Source organism: Penicillium diatomitis (genome assembly GCF_028827545.1).
Source record: "Penicillium diatomitis strain IBT 30728 chromosome Unknown utg000005l_segment0_segment0, whole genome shotgun sequence".
NCBI lineage: Eukaryota > Fungi > Ascomycota > Eurotiomycetes > Eurotiales > Aspergillaceae > Penicillium > Penicillium diatomitis.
Window position 1 is genome coordinate 3,054,989 of NW_026623177.1, and position 15,415 is coordinate 3,070,403.

At 51.6% G+C, this 15,415-nt stretch overlaps 7 protein-coding genes across 7 annotated transcripts; 3 read left to right on the forward strand and 4 right to left on the reverse strand.

The window, feature by feature from the left end:
• Positions 1 to 743: 743 nt before the first annotated feature.
• N7539_005479 (uncharacterized protein) lies at positions 744 to 3,608 on the reverse strand (the record flags this gene model as incomplete). Its single annotated transcript, XM_056935081.1, has 4 exons — positions 744 to 801; positions 878 to 1,044; positions 1,104 to 3,227; positions 3,312 to 3,608. The coding sequence occupies 4 exons, from the start codon at positions 3,606 to 3,608 to the stop codon at positions 744 to 746; spliced, it is 2,646 nt and encodes an 881-aa protein (XP_056790275.1).
• A 289-nt stretch (positions 3,609 to 3,897) lies between these two features.
• Positions 3,898 to 4,676, forward strand: N7539_005480 (nuclear cap-binding protein subunit CBC2; the record flags this gene model as incomplete). Its single annotated transcript, XM_056935082.1, has 5 exons — positions 3,898 to 3,963; positions 4,034 to 4,131; positions 4,183 to 4,227; positions 4,286 to 4,477; positions 4,547 to 4,676. The coding sequence occupies 5 exons, from the start codon at positions 3,898 to 3,900 to the stop codon at positions 4,674 to 4,676; spliced, it is 531 nt and encodes a 176-aa protein (XP_056790276.1).
• A 195-nt stretch (positions 4,677 to 4,871) lies between these two features.
• Positions 4,872 to 5,744, reverse strand: N7539_005481 (pyridoxal 5'-phosphate synthase glutaminase subunit PdxT; the record flags this gene model as incomplete). Its single annotated transcript, XM_056935083.1, has 2 exons — positions 4,872 to 5,439; positions 5,512 to 5,744. 2 exons carry the CDS (start codon positions 5,742 to 5,744, stop codon positions 4,872 to 4,874), a joined length of 801 nt encoding a protein of 266 aa, XP_056790277.1.
• Positions 5,745 to 6,197: 453 nt separating this feature from the next.
• On the forward strand, positions 6,198 to 7,340 carry N7539_005482 (4'-phosphopantetheinyl transferase family protein; the record flags this gene model as incomplete). The annotated part of the gene is made up of 1 exon (XM_056935084.1): positions 6,198 to 7,340. One exon carries the CDS (start codon positions 6,198 to 6,200, stop codon positions 7,338 to 7,340), a length of 1,143 nt encoding a protein of 380 aa, XP_056790278.1.
• A 685-nt stretch (positions 7,341 to 8,025) lies between these two features.
• N7539_005483 (1-acylglycerol-3-phosphate O-acyltransferase SLC1) lies at positions 8,026 to 8,965 on the reverse strand (the record flags this gene model as incomplete). The annotated part of the gene is made up of 2 exons (XM_056935085.1): positions 8,026 to 8,189; positions 8,254 to 8,965. The coding sequence occupies 2 exons, from the start codon at positions 8,963 to 8,965 to the stop codon at positions 8,026 to 8,028; spliced, it is 876 nt and encodes a 291-aa protein (XP_056790279.1).
• A 999-nt stretch (positions 8,966 to 9,964) lies between these two features.
• N7539_005484 (anaphase promoting complex subunit bimA) lies at positions 9,965 to 12,582 on the reverse strand (the record flags this gene model as incomplete). Its single annotated transcript, XM_056935086.1, has 5 exons — positions 9,965 to 10,036; positions 10,117 to 11,033; positions 11,180 to 11,941; positions 12,009 to 12,172; positions 12,233 to 12,582. The coding sequence occupies 5 exons, from the start codon at positions 12,580 to 12,582 to the stop codon at positions 9,965 to 9,967; spliced, it is 2,265 nt and encodes a 754-aa protein (XP_056790280.1).
• A 1,501-nt stretch (positions 12,583 to 14,083) lies between these two features.
• Positions 14,084 to 14,742, forward strand: N7539_005485 (SND2/TMEM208 family protein; the record flags this gene model as incomplete). The annotated part of the gene is made up of 2 exons (XM_056935087.1): positions 14,084 to 14,092; positions 14,227 to 14,742. 2 exons carry the CDS (start codon positions 14,084 to 14,086, stop codon positions 14,740 to 14,742), a joined length of 525 nt encoding a protein of 174 aa, XP_056790281.1.
• Between the last annotated feature and the right edge of the window lie 673 nt (positions 14,743 to 15,415).

Below are 15,415 nucleotides of genomic sequence, written 5' to 3' on the forward strand. Positions count from 1 at the left end.
TGCAAGCCCACTGACCTATGCTGGGGCTCAATATTCCTTATAACCCATAACAACTCACACAGTTGCCAGGAATGCGCGAGATCCCAGAACATCACAGCTGATCACCGGGTAGTAACTCATACTCTTTTGCCTCAATTATCGACAACAGACAACTCCGCAGCGATTGCAAGTCTCGACGATGAAGCATTTATCTCTGAAAAAGGCGATGAGCAATTAGCGAAAGCTTTACATGAGGACAGCAAATCTGATACCTCTGTTGATACTGATGCAGATACATATACCGACGAATACGACCCAGAATTGAGACCATTTCGAACTGGACTAAGCTCACACACGGCTGAGTCTGATACACAGCGATTACCTAGATGGGTTGTTGGAACGGATGTTCTCGGTGATGCGAGCAGGGTCTGTGATCCAGTTAGGCCACACAGAATTTGGAGAAATTATCGGGCTCGAAGAGGGAAGAACAATAGATGATGTCTCTACAGCTTTGAATCGTTAGTAATGATATGAGCGTCTGCTTACGCTTTAACCTCGCTTCTATGCGGAACTAGCGGGAAGAGAGAGCAATCATGACTATATTTAAGCCAGAAATAGGCGCGGTGGAAACGAAAATAAGATCATGGTGACTGGTGATCAGAACCACATCATGGATTCTGCTAGCTTCTGATAATGGCGTGGTAAAACAATGTACCTGAATTGACAGACGGCAAGCCCGATAAGTTCACTCCATACATGGTCCATCATAGACTGGTATGCAATCGCTCGAGACGAGACGTGATTGCCTCAATAACCGCAGATCTAAGTATGATAATAATCGTTAGCCTCCAATGCCTTATAAGGTAACAATGGTGCGTTTTATGAGACGTAGACTTACTCTCGTTCAACCATTCTCATCGCGTCTGCAACCTTGGCCCGCTGGAGCCGCTGTGGCACCTTTGGCTGAGCACCGCCTGGGGACGCGGGACTGCCAGGCTCAGGGGACGAAGCCTTCGCACTGAGGTTCTTAGCCTCAGCCACAAGCTCATTTGCGAGATTCTTGACCTAGAGTGGGCGTTAGCATGAAAGGCGAAGCTGTCAACACAGAGAAGAACCAAACTCACAGTTTCCAGGCGCTGTTTCAGCTGTTCATGTGTCTCATTCGTTTCAGGCTCCTCTTCATCGATGGAAGCGTTTAGAGACTTGACTTCTGAAATCCACGCTTTCTCCCTCTGACTCAAGGGGCGTCCGCCAGAATTGAGGAGTTTCTTGCGCAGTGCCTCGTATCTCCGTGTGATCTCATCCTGCTTATCCTTTGCCGCCTGCAGCCGCTTGTCGAGGGCGTCACCGTTGCGTGAGCCTTGCTTGCGATTTCCATCCTCTCCGATCTCGCTAGCCACGCCCTGGATGCGTTCAGCAACATCTGAAAGTTGTTTCAATTGGTCCTTCATCTCGCCCTGGAGTCTTTCACAGCGGCGGAACAAGTCCGATGCTGCTCGCTCCAGAGCGTTGGTGTGGGCGGAGAGCACGCGATGAGCGGTAGTCACTAAGTCCAGAGTCGCAGGAGATAGTCGAACCTGCTCTTTGAGAGTGTGCCGCTGACGATGCGGCACATGCTTCTCGACAAAGGTCTCAAGGGGCGACTTTGCGTAGAAGATTGCAGGGACTTGGTATGGGGCTCGGTGAGGGGGCAATGGCGTCGAAGACGCGTCTGCACTTGCCTTGTAGTCATAAGTGCGAAGCTCCATGGTTGCTGAAAACGCATCCTCAGGTCCATCCATGACCGCTGCATATGGATTGGAAGGAAGGGACGTGAGAAGCATGTAGCCAAGGTCGAAGTCGTAGAACACTAATGAAGTCGCAAGGTGATCGCTCGAGGCGGCAACGTCCGCATCCGAAGCTTGTAGGATCTTTTCCCTTTGGACGACGTTTCCGCTGCAAAGGATCTGCAGACGGAAACCTGATCCTGACGTGTCCTCGGCCTGTAGTTCAGACTCCAGTCGTTGCACCCAGGATGCCAGGGAAAAGTGAACAACATTAGATGCCGTTGTTACAAAGAATGAGTATGGCGAATGCACATCCTTGGTGAAAGTAGGCCAGGTGGTGGGTTCCGCGCCAGTGGATCTAATGGTGTCCAAGGACTCGACTAAAACCAGGTCAGCAGGCTCTGAGATCGGCGTGCGGAAGGCACCCTTCTTTGACCGAGGAAGCCATTGGCCTTCTACGCCATCCAGTTCCAAGCAGATGTGAACGCGTCCATTGCCATTAGTCAAGCACACAACTGTTGCAGAGAGTTTGTCTTGATCATTGGAGTTCGCTGCCGATTCGTCGTCTTCTCCAGCCATCAGATCTTCTGCATCAAGCTTGGATGCAATCACGAGAATATCCCGCAGATCGAGATCATCAAGCTCATCTCCAGTCTCAAATCGAAATGGGCCCTGCAGGCGAGGGATGGGGCTGGGATTGCTGGGCCGAGAGAAGACATCGGCACCCGGAATCAGGTTTGAGTCTGTAGAGAGATGTGCAGGCTCTTGTTCATCGATCTCTTTGAGCCATTCGTACTGCTGTCGGGCGGCGATCAGCTCTTCTTCAACGTCTTCGGGCGCTTCTTCGAGAGCAGACAGCTTGGGAATGATGGCAGAAGAAAGCGAGGGAATCGTTGCGGAAGGGGCTTGCCACTTGGACGGCAACAATGGACACAGAGCGTAAAGATCACCGGGCTTCATCGCGATCCACAGGGTCATCGGTGCCCAAGCATTCTCTTTGTCATTCCCGTTACCTGCGAAGCAGGCTGATGCGACCTCCATGTCAATGACATCAGCCGAAAATCCCTTATTCTTACCGAACCCAGACGGAGCAAAGTCTTGTTCAGAGGAGGTACCGTCAACCAGCTTCTGCAGGTCCACGGCTAATGTTGGTTGATCAAAGGACCAGTGGTTGTTGCGATCCAGCTCCCATACTCGCACGGCAGCATCAGCGGTAATAGTAACCAGACAGCCGCCCAGATTGGTGTGCAGGCCAAGAGGGTGCCAAAGCGCGGATACGACGGGGGCTTGTGGAAGCACATGAGTGGTCGGGCCAAGCTGATATGTCTTCAGTCGAATCGGGGCCTTGTCTGGAGAAGAGAGATGCGAGGAGTCGGGAAGCACGGCAATGTGCACTGTATTCTCGGCGACAATCGCCAGGAACGCGCCATTGGGGGACGGGAGAATTTGTTTGATACGCCCGTAAACGGGAACAGCAAGCACCTGCGAAGTAGAAGTCAATCATGAGTCACGCAATACAAAGCTTCAATTTGGAAGATGAACTGCAGAGCAACAGTAGTGACGTACTCGATAAGATGGAGCAGAAGATTCATCAGCTTGCGTCTTTGTTTTCTTCTGCCTTTCCTGCTGCTGCCATTGATCCTTCAAACGCGCCAAATTGGACCACCGAATCTCGTTGTCAACGACGGCAAAGACTTCATTCGCTCTCTTCGCAATTGTTTTGACCGGACCGTCAGCAGTGGTATTTTTGCTTTGTTTCAGCGAATCATCCGTAGAGGTCTTTTCAGGGTTGCTCGCAAAGAGATTGGCGCCAGGCGATGGCCGGTAAAGCCAAGCGGGCGCATAGCTATTGACCTTTGGCATGACTCAGTCGAGGAATACTAAATCACACTGGGTCCGGTCAGAAAGGAGCTGTCGAGAGAAAGAGAGAAAGAAAAAACGTCCTCCGTGTCGAGGGAAGCGTGAAACGTAGGAAGTACTTTGAGTAAGTAGCTAGCAGGTATGCTCGCCCAGGGTTATTGATCGATCGTGGAATTTAGCGATGCCAAGACTCCCTCCGAGCTCCGAGCTTCCCTTTGTCGCCGCTGTCACGCTCCCCGACCATCATACTTTCCTTTACAGACAACTTCTACCGCCCTCAACAGTCTTCACTATGAGCACACTAGCTATCAATACCGTTGATCGCTTAGACAGGCCTAGTGCCTACTACGTGGGCAAGGTAAGAAACAATGCGATAGCTGATTGGAACCTCGTTTCGTCATACTGATTGAAACCCTTCACTACGGCAGAACAAGCGGCGCAGCAGATACAATGACGACGACGAGCCGGAGCGAGAGGACCCCATGGCGAAGCTGAAGGATGCGACTACGCTCTATGTGGGCAACTTGTACGTGACGCGCCAACGGCTCCGTGGGCGGTTGACTGATTCCTTTTCTAGGTCATTCTACACGACAGAGGAACAGATTCACGAGCTATTCTCCAAGTGAGTTTCACCTCGATAGTCTCGATGCAGTAGAGTAATCTCTGATTTATTTCTCTAGGTGTGGCGAGATCAAGCGCCTGGTCATGGGTCTCGATCGCTTCAACAAGACGCCCTGCGGATTTTGCTTTGTCGAATACTACACTCACCAAGATGCTCTGGATTGCCTGAAATATATCGGAGGAACAAAGTTGGATGAGCGCATTATTCGAACAGACTTGGATCCTGGATTTGAGGAGGGACGGCAATACGGGTACGTATCACCTTCTTTGTTCTCTCGCCCGTGGTTGTTGACAGTGCGCCTGACGATCTTCTTCATTAGACGCGGTAAGTCTGGTGGGCAGGTTCGCGACGAATATCGTGAAGAATACGACCCTGGACGTGGTGGTTATGGCCGAGCATACGACGAGCAGCGCCAACGAGAGGAGGAGCAATACGGCGAGGGAAGGTAACAAAGTTGTTGTACAACAATAGCACCGACAAGGCCGCAAAACTGGCGTTTTATGATATTTACAACGGCTGCGAAATCAATTTAGCAGGATCTGAGAACTTTGTCTATTCTAATGATGTATTATTTACACGAGAACCTTATTGCAGCATGCAAAGTCCGCGCCTCAAGTGTTCATCCTCCGCGAACACATGCATGTTTATGAGCTGCGCTTCTGCCTCCTCTTCACGGCATCTTGCACCTGGTGCAACCACCAAGCATGAATTCTGGAATCCCCTGTCAACTCGGGGTGGAAACTGGTCCCAAACACATTTCCTTGACGGACAGCCACCACATCGCCCAGCTCTTGGTCTGGGCTGACATCGCGGCCTTGCGTAGCATGGCGCGCGGCTGACCCGGTCAAGGTGGCCATCACCTCGACGTCCTTATTGGCGGACTCGGCGACCGAGTTTCTCGCGGGCCTGGAAGGTGCGGTGATAGTGTCCTCGCGCTGAGCTTCCTCCTCTTGAATGCCTGACTGTGGTGGTAATATGCACTCGACAATGGGTGCTCGGATGAAGACGGCGGGGAACGGCGCGGCGCCTTCGCCCAAGAAGGGCAGTTCAAGAGGGCCCTGGAAGCTCTCGGTCTGTCGACCAAAGTGGTTTCGGTTGACACGAACATCCAGACCTCCAATCAACTCCTGGCCACCCTTCTTTGTCTTGTTCGCAGACTCGGCGAGAAGGATCAAACCGGCGCATGTACCCCAAGTGGGCTTACGATGAACTCTGCATGATTACTTCGCCGTTAGACCTAGATCGACCACTAAGGAAACAAGTTCAAGAATGAGATATACTCACTTGACGAATTCTCGCAACGGTTCCAAGAGATTAGAGCGAGCTGCGACAAGAGACATTGTAGTGCTTTCGCCTCCGGGCAACACTAGTCCATCGCACTTCTCCAGCTCTTGTGGCGTGCGGACTTCGATAAAATCCCAGTCTGTGAAGCCTTCTTGCTCAGCTGCCGTCTTCAGGAGCTTCACATGTTCAATGAAAGCGCCTTGCAAAGCGAGGACCCCAACGGTGACAGGCATATTTTCAACAGCAGTGACAACGTCAAGAATTCAACGACGATCGATCCCTGTATATATGACTCTACAGACACGTGATGTTAGACTTTCCGCGGAGGCAAAACCTTATCGGGACACTCTTATCTTTGACCGCCTCCAATTTTGCCACGTGAGACCCGCTCATTCTTCCCCTGGCGGGTCGACCGATCGCGGGGTTGGGGAATCATTGTTGTCGGCCGATGGCCAGCCCGCAGTCGTGGCTGGTGCAACATGCAAATTCGCTGATCACTGGACGTTATGCCGACGTGCTTATTGATCCTTCAACATCCCACGAACAGCTGCAGTTTATGATCAACAGCCAAACCTTGGAGCCGCAACATCAATGCTCGCAGGGCTCTCGCGTCCCTTGATTGAATTCTATCTCAGAAGACTGCAATGACTACCGACAAGATCGGATCCGCTGGTACCCAATCAGCAATGTTCGGAACGAAGGCCGAACGAGTGTCGCACGGCCTTCCAACGCTGGTCCGATGGTTTATCGATTCTCGAAAATGGGAGGCCGAGGGTCTTGACCTTCCATTGATAGATGCCCTAAGTCCAACAGAGCAAGAAGCAGTCAAGAGATATCATTTTGCATCCGATCGGCGCATGTCGCTGGCGTCTCAACTTTTGAAGTACCTGTTTGTGCACCATGCTTGCGGTGTCCCTTGGGACCAAATCGTGCTTAGTCGTACACCCAAGCCCGAGGGCCGACCGTACTATGCGTCCAAATCACACACGCAAGTGGAATTCAACGTGAGCCATCAGGCCTCCCTGACCATTCTCGCGGGTGTGATTGCTCCATCTCAGGAGCAACTTGCGAGACAAGCCTCCTTTGGAGGCGCGATACCCGTGCCGCCGAGAATTGGAATCGACATAACATGCGTCAACGAGCGGCGCAAGCCAATAACGACAGGCTCGGACTATTCCGAGTTCATCTCAGCCTTTAGCTCAGTATTCTCTCCACAAGAAATGGGGCAGATTCAGGAGCCCTTCTTGACTCTTCGTCGAGCGCGACAACTGGGCCTCGCCGATGCGTTCCCAAAGGACGATGAAGCGACGATGATCAACTATGGTCTTCGCATATTCTTCTCGCATTGGGCTTTGAAAGAAGCCTATCTGAAAATGACAGGCGAAGCGCTTCTAGCCGAATGGCTGCAGGAACTCGAATTCTCAAATGTCATCCCCCCGCCTGTCCCAGCCACGTCACCGCCGCAGAGGTCTACAGCCCCTGGCGATTGGGGTACGCCATATTCAGACATCAAGGTTTCTAAGCACGGCAAGCTGATCGAGGGCGTACGTCTGCAGCTCGAGGCCTTTGGGACCGATTACGTCATCGCCACTGCTGGTCAGGGGTGTCCAGTTGGTCCGCTTTATCAAGACAGTACATGTAGTCTTGTTGGCGAAGACATTGCGAACGAAAGTGCGGGAGATCGAATTCCCATTAGCACCCGCCTGGCTCTGGGACAACCTAATCCGTGGAATCCGGGGTCTGAGATTCTCGATCCTTGGTTGCCCGTGCAACAAGTCGACATCGATCGTGACATCCGGTCTTGCGCCAAGGGAAGATGTTCTCATTGACGTGGACGAGACTCGGAAAGAACTATATCACCTTCATGGCAAAATTTCGTTGAATGAATTACAGTTCACTGGTATCGTGGATTACGCTGTTTTGAATCCTAGTCAAATGAATGGGCACCCGGTCAATCAAAAACAAACATTCAAGGCAAAAGTACCATCTCCATGTCGGGAACTTTGTACGCAGATAGAGATTTTCTGTCGCCGAGGCAAGACGGAGGGATAAAGAAGTAGTCAATAGTTCGAATAACAAGGGTATCTCGACATGGAGCAATCCATGGCATTCTTGGAGGCTTCGTGGTATATACATTCGCCCAAGGCACGACGGAAATATAACATCACAAAAAACCCTGAACTAGCGTGTGCAATGGAAAAGTAGACCTGATATGATAAGTATAGATAGCAGAAACAATAGGAAGTTGAGCATGTTCGGAAATGAATCATCCAATGCAGCAATTTCGAGCCATCAGGCCGGGGAAATAAGCATTATCCGGTCTTTTGGCGCACAATCCAACCACCTGGATGTTTTGCCAGGTTGAATGATTGTTGTGGTCATAATTTCGAGAAAGCTGGATTCTCTCATGATCTGCATGAAGCATGGAAATTTTTGAGACACGTGATCGTCATTCGCAGCATCGCGTAGCCGGGCTGAGGGGAATGGGTCGAAGAATTGTCTCACTGCCAGATCTTAGATCTGAATACCAGTCGATACTCCGTTGCTGCGCGTGGGCTCAATCTTGTGATTGTGCTTGGCCATGCTCATCATCGCCTCGAGCATGGACTCCCGAGTTAATACCGTCAACTGATCCACGTCGGCGGGGGTCATATTCTTGGTTTCGATGGGAGGCAAAACTAGAATTCAAAGGTCCATCAGATTCCCAGCTCATTCTCAAAATGGAAAACCCATTGGACATACCCTTGATCTTGATAGTGCCGGCGTTGAAACGCAGATTACGAGGTGACATGATATGAGAATAATTCTCAGCGACAACGGGGACAATTGGTACGCCAGCCTTCACGGCCAGGTGGAAGGCGCCCTTCTTGAATGGCAGCAGAGTAGGCTCATCAGAGTAGCTTCGTGTGCCTTCGGGGAAGATGAACACACTCTGGCGGTGCTCACGCATCTCCTTGACCGCTCCATCGAACGCCTTCATGGCATTCTCTCGGTTGGCCCGGTCAATGAACACAGTCCGCGACAAGGTCATGAACCAGCCGAGGAAGGGGACATTGCGTAAGGACTTTTTCGCGGTGACGCTGCAGTATGGTGGGAAGATATGCCCCAGCATCAAGACATCCAGCTCGGACTGGTGGTTACCCACAAAAATGGCCGGACGTGTAGAGAGATGCTCTTTGCCCTCGATGATGTCGAACGTTACACCAGTGGTGAGCCGCATCACCCATTTGAAACTCCGGGCAGTCGCCCACTGAGAGACACGGCCATAGCCGACCAGACGAAGGACAATAGAAGCGACGACACCGTAGATCGCGCATACGAGGAGCGAGGCGTACGCAGCGAGGCAGCGCGCAACGAAGGCCGCCCGGGGCACTTTTTGCCCCAGTGTGAAGAGAAACAATGTGATGGCTACGTAGGCACCGACACCCGTTGTCAAATAGGAAGTAAACGACATCGCAGTGGGTTTCTGAGGAAGATTTGATCTGATGAGTAACACAGCGTGTCCTTAGTGAAGCGTCAAGAGAATGACGAAAAGATCGATGCGCAGAAGGCTCAACTTACGTATCTTCGTCAAATATTGACACCAGAACCCACAGACAGCGAGAATCAGGAGGACCGAAAAGGCACGAACAGCGTTCAAGCAGCAAGGACGAATGCGATCAGATGGCGGGGACCAAGTCAAAAGATGCCGATTTCTGCCCTGGGCCGACTCACCGCCAGCTGACCGCGGCATATGACGGCATCACGCAGCAGGCACCACAAAAGGAGGGTCCAAGCGGGCTGATATGGAGGCGTGGGAGTCCACCAGTCTTGCCAGAGCATCACTCTCGGTATTGCTGAAAGCCAGCGTGCGTGCTGTTTCGGTCCCTGGCTTCTGTAAGATATAAGACTTGGCGGGTCACGGAATAGCTCATGGCAGTATATTGTTGAGACAAGTTTGAGGCTGGTTGGGAATACTCAATCATTGACCGTGAATTCCCATGTCGGTGTGCTCTGCGCAATCACCCAACGTCTCATGCCCTTCAGAGCTAGGGGGTTGATTGACTACAGAAGAAGCATACGGGTCACAAAGATAAGGAAGAATGGTCGCAAATCGTAAGAATGCAGGTTTGGACCCATACTTTCACGCCACGCTTCATCGTCGAGATCCAAACGTCATGAATTAATGTACAAAAACCACCACGCCGGATGCTGAATGCTTGTAAAAAAGAAGCCAACCTGCCCGGACGCCAAATCCCAGGGACACCAAGCAGACAGAACGCTAGCCCATGATGTTGTTTGAAACTCGTCCCGACCCTTGTAAAAAAGAAAAAGCACAAAGGCTCATGACACCACCCAGAGAGCGTAGATTGGCGTCATTCGCATCAAGACTCACGGACCCAAAAGTAGTGCGTCAATCACAGGGATGAAGAAAAAGAGAGGAAAGGAGATCCAATCGAGATTCTCAGCCGCCTTAAGCTATGTCCGCATCTTCCATGTCATCATCGTCGAGGCACTCCATTGCGTCTTTAATGAATTGTGCGGCCTATGAGCCAGTTGAAGGCACAAAAGATCAGTAACGAATTTCAGTAGGACTACAAATGTCAATAGGGAAGGGACACTGACCTTGGGATCGAGATTGAGTGCGGTTGTGAAGTGCTTGATAGCGTTACCCTTGTCGTGAAGAGTCTTGTACAACTTACCAAGGAGGTAGTGCACGTTGGCTTCATCAGGCGCGATATCTTTAAGGCATTTCAACTCAGCCAAGGCAACATTGAATTCTTGCAATTTCATCAAGACGCGGGCCTTGCGGAAGCGAGCCAGAACGGACTGCGGAGCCACAGAACATGCTCGTTCATAGTGCAAAAGAGCATTTCGTGGGTTATTCATCCTCTCCGAAACCAGGCCCATGCAGCAGATCAGAACAGCGTTGTTCGGGTTTATTGTAGCGGCATTCCGGAAGTGCTGTTCAGCAAATTCCAGTTTGCCCATCTTGTCGTACACGGTGCCCAGCCCATACCAGGCGTTGTAGTGGCGATTCTCTGCATTGACGCCCTGGCGATAGGCATCCAAAGCCTTGTCGTATTCTTCGTTGACCACGTATTCGTGACCTTGTAAGGTGAAACCATAGGCGAATCCAGGATCCAGCATGACAGCCCGCTTGAAACATTTTAGGGCTTGATCGTGATCTCGCTGGTGTGAGAAAGAATTGCCGACCGCACACCAAGCCTGTGGTGATAATCGATCCGCCTCGAGAAGTTGGTGAGCGAGATAGGCCAGCTCCACGTCATTTTTGAGATGCCAAAGAACAGTTGAATAGATCTCCATATCCTCTACTCTTGATGGCGCCATTACCTGGACCCGTGCGAAATACTTGGCGGACTCGTCATACAACGCTTGCTCAAAGTAAGCACGACCTAGCTGGGCTAACACCTCAGGAGTCTCACGCTGGCCTTGTGAAAGAGAATTGAAGTGCTGTATTGCTTCAAGACTCCTGTACCGACGGAGAGCACTGTACCCAGATGCGAGCTTCGCAAACAAGCCTAGGAGCCAATTCAGCGCTTCCAGCTCTTTGGTTCTCTCGGCATTTCGTGGGAGGGAGGGGGCCCTGAATGCAAAGGAGGAATCGAGCCCACTCGGTGTTCTTTCCCATCCGTATCGGAGGAGTCGGGGAGATGCTTGCGGTTACCGCTAACTACGCGGCCCACAGTAGACGTGGTAGTGGAACGTCCCTTGGTGGCAGGATTACGGACCTTCTTCACCTCACGGCCGTCGCGACCAGTGAGCGAAGAGGTTGCAAGCTTGCTGGTGGTGGGTTTGATTTGGTTGAACAGCCGCACACTCCGTCGCTGTGGTGCTCCTGGCTCCATTGGCTGAGGAGGGGCTGGATGAGCCACTTGACCAGAGACAGTCCGTTTACGGTCCCCAAATCTTGACGCAGGTGGCATTTCTCGGTCTAGGGGAGCCAGGGATGTTTCCTCGGGCTCTGTGCGAGTTCTGGGGCGCGTTCTAATTCCCGCAGATTTCATTTTGGGAGGTGCATAGCCTGATTGGTCCAAGCTCACTGATTGCACGGTGCGATTTCTCCTGGCTGGTGCTAATGGTGGCTCCCAGACGGAGTCTGGCTCAGTGACTCCATTTGCGATTCGGAAGTCTTCAGAGCCACTGCTGCTTTGCCCGCTGGGGGTTTCCATTCCCTCGTGTATGACAGGCGCAGCTCCTGAGTTCATGCCAGAAGAAGTGCCTTTCAATCGTTCCCAAAGCGCCGAGCTTCCGTTTGTCGTGTCAACAGTCGGACCCGTGAAAGGGTCGACACTGTGGTGAGAGGGATAAGGTCTATCGGGTTGTGGGTGCTGGCTCGGAACGGCATTGAGGTCGTCGGGAGAGGCAGATATGATGGAGAGGAGTTCCGGGCTTAACTGGTATATGTTGGGCACTCGGATGTTGACCCCTGTGATGACCCATGTGAGCATTTACTTTTCTTGTGATGAAATTGCTGGAAGGCAAACAATACTGACCAGTTGAGCATAGTCCCAGGAAAGCATCCCACATGAATGGGTTCAGTTTGAGCGATTCCACATAGCAGTCTACTGCCTTCTCCACATCTTTGTGTGCTTTCCACAATTTTCCAAGAAGACAGTGTACGGCTGCTGCGTCCGGTAGATGTTGTCGCGATGTTTCGCTGTGTTTATCTGGAGCAAACCCTCGTTAGCGCCGAGATCGAATGAGCCAACCAGCATACCAGAACACCTTACTCCAATGATTTTTGGATGCCCAGAGCGATTTGCTACGCTCCAAAGCAGTGATGCCGTCTAAATTCTTCCCTAGATCCAGGCAGGCTTGCGCGAAGACGTAAGCGCAGCCCGCGTGTAGCCCACGAGAGCCGGAACCGTGGCTGCAATCCAGTGCGGCCTTGACTTCACCGTTGTGAAGATGGCAGAGAGATAGGAGATACTGTGCCTCATAAGATCGGGGTTCGAAGGCGTGGAGACGACCAGCAAGGAAAAGCGCATTTCGAATGAGGTTGTTATCGAGGTTGTAATAAATCAGATGCCTTAGCTGGCTGGCCACATGGCCCGTGGACAGGGCCATCTGGGCGGGCGGTGAGGGGAACGTGATGCGATTGTTATGATGATATTGGCCGAATGAGGAGAGACCATCAGCGCCAGTTGTCCCTCAACATCGGCTTAAATCCCAATGATCGGGGTCACTGGACAGGGTTGAGGAAAAGAAGATTCACGGTTTGCCGTATGCCGATCCTGCAGCGGGAAGCGCCTGTGAGATGCGGGAGGGTGGAATGCTAATTGAAGCCGGAAGCGGGAGGCGGGAGTGGAAGGTCGTGGTGGTCCTCGAGAATCAGGCTGTACATTCTAGATTGAGTCGCTCAGAGAGATCGGTTGCTCTAGGCAGCGATTTCCATGATGTGAGTCTTTCTGTACATCAAACTTCTTGGTGATCGCAAAACAGGGCCGATGCCGTCGTGCGCGTAACTCTATGGCTTTGTCTTCCGGCTTATTTTGATTGCGCTCCCGCTTTGCGAATGCTGATGCATTCTGCCAGGCGGTCAGTGTTGTAGTGGGCAACCAACCTAACTGACTGATTCGAGTCGAGGGCCGAAGTATCTCCGAGCTGCGCGAAGCTGAATACCAGTATACTACCATGGGTACCTACCTACCTTATGCATCGGAGAGTTGAGTTTTCACGATAAACCCTCCAACTGAAATCTGGACTACATCGTCGATATAGCCCTACTGAAATTACATGACCAGCTCTACATTAGTGGCCCTTCTGTACCTATTTGCCCACGAGTCGTGCGAGCTCGGTGAGTCGGTTGTATTTCCTTTCGAATACACCATATATCTCTGGACAGCGTGGAACTTTCAAGTAGTGCAGGACTACAGGTATAGTATCTTGACTTCTCTCAATCGATCGGCCCAGAATCCTACTTGCTGATGGGATGGGCTACCTATAGTGACCCTCGTATCAGGAAGTCCCAATGAGTCGAGATTGCATGTATACCATACAGGATGGACGTCACGGTTGCAGGTATATCTATATCTATCAATGGTGCTACTTCCACGTACCTCGGGCTGTAATTCGATTTCTTCAATCTTCCATTTCTTGAGGTCTCCCAGTATCCATGGAGATTAAGTAAAGGTAAGTAAGTTCACGAACGAGAAGCATGTGTCCAGCAGCTAAGATTTCGGGAGTCATGAATTTGTTCCGTGCACGTTCTATAATGAATAGATGGTTATCTCATCGCGCACATAGCAAGCAAATTTATGCATTTGGCTTGTGAAAAAGTCCAGACGAGAGAATCTACTGGAAATTGGAATAAGGTGGCAGTGGAGCCCTGACAGCTACCGTCTTTGCAGAGCCGCAGCCGGCTGCCACCGGAGACAATTCGGCGTTTATGCACTGCAGAGCCGTAGAGAGTGTAGAGACCACCTTTTGACTGCGCAGACACAGCTTCCCCTCGTTCCTCTTGTCCACAATTTTGCTTGCGTTCCTGTCCACTACAAAGTACAAACTCCCTGTTCCAATCCATTGCTTGTGCTCAATTATGAGACAGGTCCTGTTTTAGCTTCACACCATGGCTCAAGTAAGCTGCTCAACCCTCCCCGCCCCCCACAGGTTTTACAGATGACAGGATCGTCGGAAACGCTCCAAACACCACGCCCTTCCTTGATGGGCATCCTCTTGAGAGGTAGTACAACAAACTGACATGATATCCAGAAAGCAGCTAAAACACTAGCCACTCGCAATGCGGCCGTCCTCTCCCGCACACACCTCATCACAGCCGTCCTGCACCTCCTGTTTTTGGGTCTGCACTTCACAATTGGCCGTCCTCGCTCACTCAAGCCCTACTTTCTCCTTGCCGTACCGACGCTACTCATCGAGTTCTACCTCGACCGCGTGGGTCGCCCCAGCTATAACGCTGATGGCTCGTTGCGCTCCGCAGGTGAGGATCTCAACGCGACTGGCCTGACGGAGTACATGTGGGATGTGCTTTACTGGACCGAGGGCTGCATTGCGGCAGCCTGTATCTTCAATGACCGGGCTTGGTGGCTGTGGGCTGTAGTCCCCGTGTACTCGATCTACCTGGCCTACACGACGGTCATGGGTGTGAAGAAGGGATTTGCCGGAATGGGAGGTGGTGGCGGTGCGGATGGCCCCGAGGCTCAGGCATCAATGAGCAAGACGCAGATGAAGAAAGAGAAGAAGGGCGATCGTGTGAAGTACCGTCGCTGAGTGTCATGATTGGAAGGGATATGCTGCTGGCGTGTGCTTTGTGGAGTCGGTCCTGAACTCTGAGCATCGGACAGTCATACTGCATCCTGCCGCAGCCCGGTCCAAGTCGGCTTCCCAGAGGTGTATCTCGTTAAAGGAAGAAGTCCGTGACCTCCATGGCCAATTCGATGCCTCCTTGCTGAGCTTCACCGATCTACACTCATCTAATCATTGCGAAGATTATCATCTAGGAATACGATGTATCATATTCTCCTGGACGGATGCAGTGTCACTGCGGTGCCGCACGCTGCCCATGTATATATGTGAAAGTTGTGATGCCGTGGCTTACCTGCTCGATTGCACAGCCCGACGCTCAGGAGGCTGCCAGGGAAGGGCTAGCTCGAAAGCTATTTTATGGTTCTTGAACTTTTGCAGAAGTGGAATACCTTTGATACCAAGAACACTGATCACGCAATGAATTATATGTAGCAGTACAGTCGCTGGGCACGGACGGCTAAATCTTCGAAACCCGCCGGAAAACATGGCTTGACGATTGCAATTACATTCCATACACTCTGAAAAGGATAAGAAGGGAAAGGAGAAATAAATAAAGATGATGACTGTAACGAGACTGTGCAAATTGAAAGTCATAAGCGTGAGACGATCGTGAGTCGAGAGAGATATGATTAGGACA